Here is a 5,761-nt window from a genome sequence, read left to right on the forward strand (position 1 = left end):
TCAGTCATCAATTATTATTTTTTCAATTCCATTAAATCACACTGTAGTTTCTACGAGTATCTGTAGTTTTCAAACATTCATTTTGATGTTTCTCACAAAACAAAATATTTTCTAAATCTATCAGACTTTATTACTGACTTGGTCTTGAAGGCATTTTATTTTTCTCCTTATTTTAATAGGAATGAGGTTCCAATAACATAATTATATATATTTTAAATATTTCAGAAACCTTGGGTCTGAATAGATACTTACATATTAATTTTAACGAAACTACCACCACTAGTTGGATATTATGTAAACTTTACGCATATATTATTTGGAAAGTAGGAGAAAATTGCTGGTTTATTTATTTGAAACATGCGAATTGTAAAAACAAATTTACATTATTTTGTTCACCTTTCATTTAATTTAACTATGAATAAAATGTTATATAAATATATTTTTATATAAGTGGCATGCTTTTTAAATTAGATACTTCACTACATTTTTTGTCGTGAAGTTGCAGTTCTTGATTAACCAAGTTTACTCATTGAGTCCAGATATAGGCAGCATTCACAAGAATATAAAAAAATTAATTGAGTACCAACCACCATAATAATAAAAAATGTAACGATTAATAGTATTATTAAATGTATACATACATTTTATTGCCTGTCTTTTTATCATTATTATATTATAAAAAAATATCTTGTATCATTTACAACAATGGCAAAGTGTTGAAAGTGCGCGGGGATCTGTTGTTCCGCAGATTGCCGCTAAGCCGTTCACAAATATACTGATAGACACTATACAAGGCCATGAATATCGCAAATTGATTTATTATTCCATACATAAGTACTGAAATGAATTTATTGGTAACATAAGTAATATTTGTATGAAAATACGTGATTAGCACCGCACTTTGTTAGAATGATCAGTTTCGATAATAAAATGAACATATTCAGGGTATTCTTAAACTTTCGAGTTATGTCAAATACGACAGAACAAATTATAATTTAAAATATTGACCATTATCAGTTATTCTTTTCGTTTGTTATTCGTTTTTTCTTTGTTCACCACTGCATATCGTCACTGTTCTGGCAGAAGACACTAATTCGAAAAAATGACATATTGAGTTAGTTATACCAAAATATTCCTTATTTCAAACTTTACCGTCTGGAAACCTTCTTAATAAATAAACAGTCTTTATTTTAAAGTCATCCTTTTTACGATTACTTAATAAACTCACATGATAGACCATTTCAAACATTTTAACAAGTCAAATTACTCAAAACTAGTGTTCTCCAGTTAGTGTGTTCTGCCAGAACAGAGATGATAAATATTATGTTTATCATGCAATATCAGTAATATAATAATAATATATAATTCAAAGACTTCAAATATATTATAAACGTAAAATAAAATGCATAATAATACACTAATTTAAAAACATTTTTGTAGAACAATATATTGCACCATACAGATTAAGTACCTATCAACAAATCTTAGTGTAATTAATTTAAAATATGACTATTTGAATTATGTTTTATTAAAAAATAAAATAAGCATCAAATAAAAATAGTACTTATCATCGTTGTATCAAATGTAAAACTCAATAATGGCTGACGTGCCGAGTAAAGGTCAAAAATTAAAAATAAGTATAGAGTATCTTTTGAGTTGCGGTCTGAACAATATAAATGGACTTGTAGGAAAAATGTATGTTATAATTATTATGCCCTATCTTTTTTATCCGACAAAGAATAACAAAGGGTCGTGTAATTTTCAAGAAGAATATTTATAAATATTTATATTATAGCTCTGAATGGACACTAGATGACTTTTCAATATAAATAATGAATTTATATTTGATATTGCTATATAAATGTTTTATCGAAAGGGAGGTGTTTTAACTTTCCTGTAATATTAGCACTACATATTACGTCTTAAGAGAGAGAATTTTTCCCAAGATATTATTTTTGGTTATTATTGTTTAACATCTATCGTATAAACTTGAATGTCAGAATTTAGGAAAAAGTAATTCGCAACAAGTATTGGCGTGTGGTGACTTTTGGGGTCAAGGATGCTCTTCTTTATGTCGTTTTATCTATCATAATAGCAATACATTAGTTACCTATTAAGGGCACAGGAGTCGTGTGAAGGTCAAAAACTTATTTTATTAAATATTCTTAATTTGAAACAAGGACATAATATTCAATAATACCTTTTTATGGTATTTATAATTTATATAGTGAGAAAAAATAGGGCATCATGATGGAATATACATCTTTCCTACACAATCTAGAGATTGTTATAATATATTAAGTAATTATGGCTTCAACATTCAGTTGATTCTGTCACTTAAAATTATTTTACCAAAGTTTATTTAGTCAGTAAAACTAATAAAAATACACATGATTTTTTTAATTGCAATTAAAATAGCAAAAAGTAATTCTTGTATTGCGTTTAGATGATTTAAATCAACATAACAATATTATTAAGTCTTTTGAATTATGGAAAATTTGGAGTGCTGGAACCAAGATAACTCTTCAAATCTTGTGGTGAAGATTTAACCAGCTTGGCTTTAATTGTTTCTCTATGTAAAAGGCAGTGCGCAGCCCAGCGATGGCAACCGCCAAAGCTATAATAATAGTTGCCTCCCTGCGAGTCTTCGATCCACATCACATCAATCGGCGGAACTAGATGCTCCTGATCAGGGTCCTACAAATAAAAATTGTATTTTAAAATCATAATCCAATCACCTCAATCTAACTCTCCTGATCTTACTTTTCTCTTCAAGTTTAATAAAGAGGAGCGTTTCGGGTGGTTGGGTATCTTCCATCCATGAAATATGGCCTGTCCAATGAAATCGCCACACCTCCACGTGTGAGACAACAGTATACCCTGTACCTACACCATGTACAGCTTGTGGTTGTACCTTCCTCGCCATGTGCCGTCTTCTTAATATCTCCCCTTTATAGATATCCAGCTAGTATTCAATATGTGAATGTTTTAAATTATTACAGATTTACCTGGAGTGTGTCTGCAATTGATTGTACTTTTTGTTGATCGATCTGAGGGGGAAGGGGTCTCGTAATAACTGACATGGGGATATCGTGAACTTCCACCTTGTTAACAGTGTGAATACTGGACATCCCTCTCGCTGTAATTAACAAAATATAATGATATAAAAAATGCACAAATCGTTATCAAATCTTCAAGGGTTTTAAAAGAAGTAGGTAATACGAAATATAATTTTTTGAGCTTGAGATCCAAGAAACGAAACTGTAAGGGTTATTATTACAACATTGAAGTCCATATAATATATCATCAGCCAGAGTCAATCCACTTCTGGGTGAAGACCTTCCCTAGCTTCGTCCATAGTTCATCGCTGCCACAATATACATCCACCGAACCGGATAAGTTAGACAATCCAGCAGACTTTAGTGCACCTTAGGTACAACTACTTGACTGCATTTGTCCAGTATATAATAAATGTATTGAAGGATATTAATGGCTCTTTAGTTTTTTTGATGTACTCGAAAATCACATCAAGATAATATAATTAACATTTCATCTTGCTGGTCAAGGATGTTTGCCATTTTTATGAACATTATAAACAAAATTTAAGCTATGACAAATTTATCTTATAAATCGTTACCTACCTATGAGGATTAAATAATAAACAATAACCCAGCTCCGAATCATGCTGGACAAAGATGCTGCAAAGGAAGTCGGCAGCTTCAATGTGCAGTCACACAATATGGAGAAGAGTGACAAGGCACGGTAGAATCGACCAGGAAACTAACAATGGCTGATAAGCAACTGAGGAGCAGGACCAATCGCATCCGTAGGATTGGCAGGTCATATTATGCAAGTGTAATGCTAATATAAGTCTGAATGTCTATGTATGTATAGCTTCATTGTCGGCATGGATAGTTAGCAGCAAAAGCAATGACTCCGGCCTTCTGTTTGTTATTCAAATATTACTCGTTATTTTATATTTTATTAGAATTCACTTTTACTAATTAACTAAACTAACCTATAGATATTACCTAACCTCACATGGCAGTAATTGCCAATTTAACATTTACACAAAACAAAAAATATGCAGACCTAATTATCTACGTCTTTACGATCAAGAATAATTTAATCTATGTTTTCTATACCATGTTTATATACCAAAATTTTATTAATACCATTAAGTACTTATTATCAAAATATAGTAAATAAATATATTGTAATAAATTTAGTGACAAGCAAGACTATTACTTCACCATGTTCGATCCTTAGAGGATCATATTAATATTATTATGGGACTCCACAAGTATCTAAGTATTAAATACAGTACACTCTCAGTAATCCGCTGCTCGATTATCCGACAACTACTATAATCCGCCGTTATTTTTACTAGTTGAAAACACAAAATCAAGCTCTATAATTCGCCGGTATTCGATTGTCAAATTCAGTAGTCCGCCGCGTACAAGTATACAACACAAATGAGACGGGTTTATTTTGGAAACTTCTCCTTCATAAAACGTACGTTCATCGCAAAGAAAGTAATGTACCAGGGAGGAAAGTGCCCAAAGACTGCATCACAATTATGCCGTGCTCCAATGTAACCGGGACACACAAACTGAAGCTTTTGGTCATAGGGAAAGCCTGGAATCCTAAGTCATTCAAGAATATCTGCCTCACTGAACAACTGGTTGTGTCAAGTGATTTACTGTTTAATATTTAGTTAATAAACTTAGTTTATTAATTTGTATAATTTAGTAAATAAGTACCTATCTACATGATTTTGATATAAATAAAACCGTAATCTGCTAGTACAAATTTCTCAAAAAAACTATTTTTAGGAAATACCTGTTTTAATTTTTACCATATTTTGTATGTATGCACTATAATCCGCCGCTTTCACTAATTGGACACTTGTCTGGTTTTTGGGGTGGCGGATTACTGAGAGAGTAGGTACCTACCTACTGTACCAATTTACAAAAAAGTTCAATATCATAAAACTTTTTATGTCAAAATTATCAATTACTTATGTTTAAAAGTTTGTTCGATATTATTTTTGGAGCAGTAAACTCATCAATCATAAACAAAAGAATGTGTAAGTTGTTTACTAACTTGCAGCCATGATTCGGGATATGTTTTGTCGTGGTAACATCATAATAAAAAATAGGTATGAGTACTTTGAAATATTAATTGTTCCTATAATAAAGTATGTATAAACTAGTCGAAATCAACACTCAACAACAAGTAGCACACAACAATATTCAAATTAAATATTTGCGATTCCGATTCTTCTGACGTCTTCCACTTTTGACACTTTGTGACTTTTGACAGATAGGAAGACAGGTAGAACGTAGCTTAGTGTTGCTAACCGTACTATAGTTATAGTGCAATAGTACAATAATTGTAATTCTGTGAAAAATGTAAAATAGTATGACCACCAACATACACCTAATATGCTAAAAATACTATTACCTATTTTGAAAGATTACAATTTAATCTTCTATGTCATATGAGATATTATGTTCTGTATAATATAGTTTTTTTCATGAATACTATCATTTGTACACTGTTGTACTATAATAGCAGAAAAAAGACAGGCGTAGCTACATAAACAACAGATTGTTTAGGTCAGGTGTTATCAATATAAACACAATTAAACAAAATAATATTATTATTATCATTATTATTTTAGTCTATGATTTACCTGTCATCAAGTTTTCATTTTTTACGAGGGCTGTTATAGACAATATTATTTTCTAGTACAATG

General features: G+C 30.7%; 1 protein-coding gene across 1 annotated transcript; it reads right to left on the minus strand.

Annotated features, from left to right (window-relative positions):
- Nucleotides 1-1,957: 1,957 nt before the first annotated feature.
- Nucleotides 1,958-5,316, minus strand: Srx (sulfiredoxin). Its single transcript, XM_085947373.1, has 3 exons — nt 5,107-5,316; nt 3,009-3,139; nt 1,958-2,697 (listed from the first exon to the last, which is right to left on the minus strand). Exons 1-3 carry the CDS (start codon nt 5,147-5,149, stop codon nt 2,488-2,490), a joined length of 384 nt encoding a protein of 127 aa, XP_085803499.1. The 5' UTR covers nt 5,150-5,316; the 3' UTR covers nt 1,958-2,487.
- Nucleotides 5,317-5,761: the final 445 nt, after the last annotated feature.

The sequence above is a fragment of the Rhyacophila brunnea genome, unplaced genomic scaffold, assembly GCF_057557595.1.
Source record: "Rhyacophila brunnea isolate RB1 unplaced genomic scaffold, BYU_Rbru_1.0 scaffold_2, whole genome shotgun sequence".
In the NCBI taxonomy this organism is placed as follows: domain Eukaryota; kingdom Metazoa; phylum Arthropoda; class Insecta; order Trichoptera; family Rhyacophilidae; genus Rhyacophila; species Rhyacophila brunnea.

Coding starts and splice junctions, on each gene's coding strand:
- Srx (XM_085947373.1), bottom strand. CDS start 5,149: ATGATGTTACCACGACAAAACATATCCCGAATCATGGCTGCAA. Junction 3,140..5,106: donor ATCCCGAATCATGGCTGCAA/GTTAGTAAACAA, acceptor TGTTAATTACAG/CGAGAGGGATGTCCAGTATT. Junction 2,698..3,008: donor CAATTGCAGACACACTCCAG/GTAAATCTGTAA, acceptor TTTTATTTGTAG/GACCCTGATCAGGAGCATCT.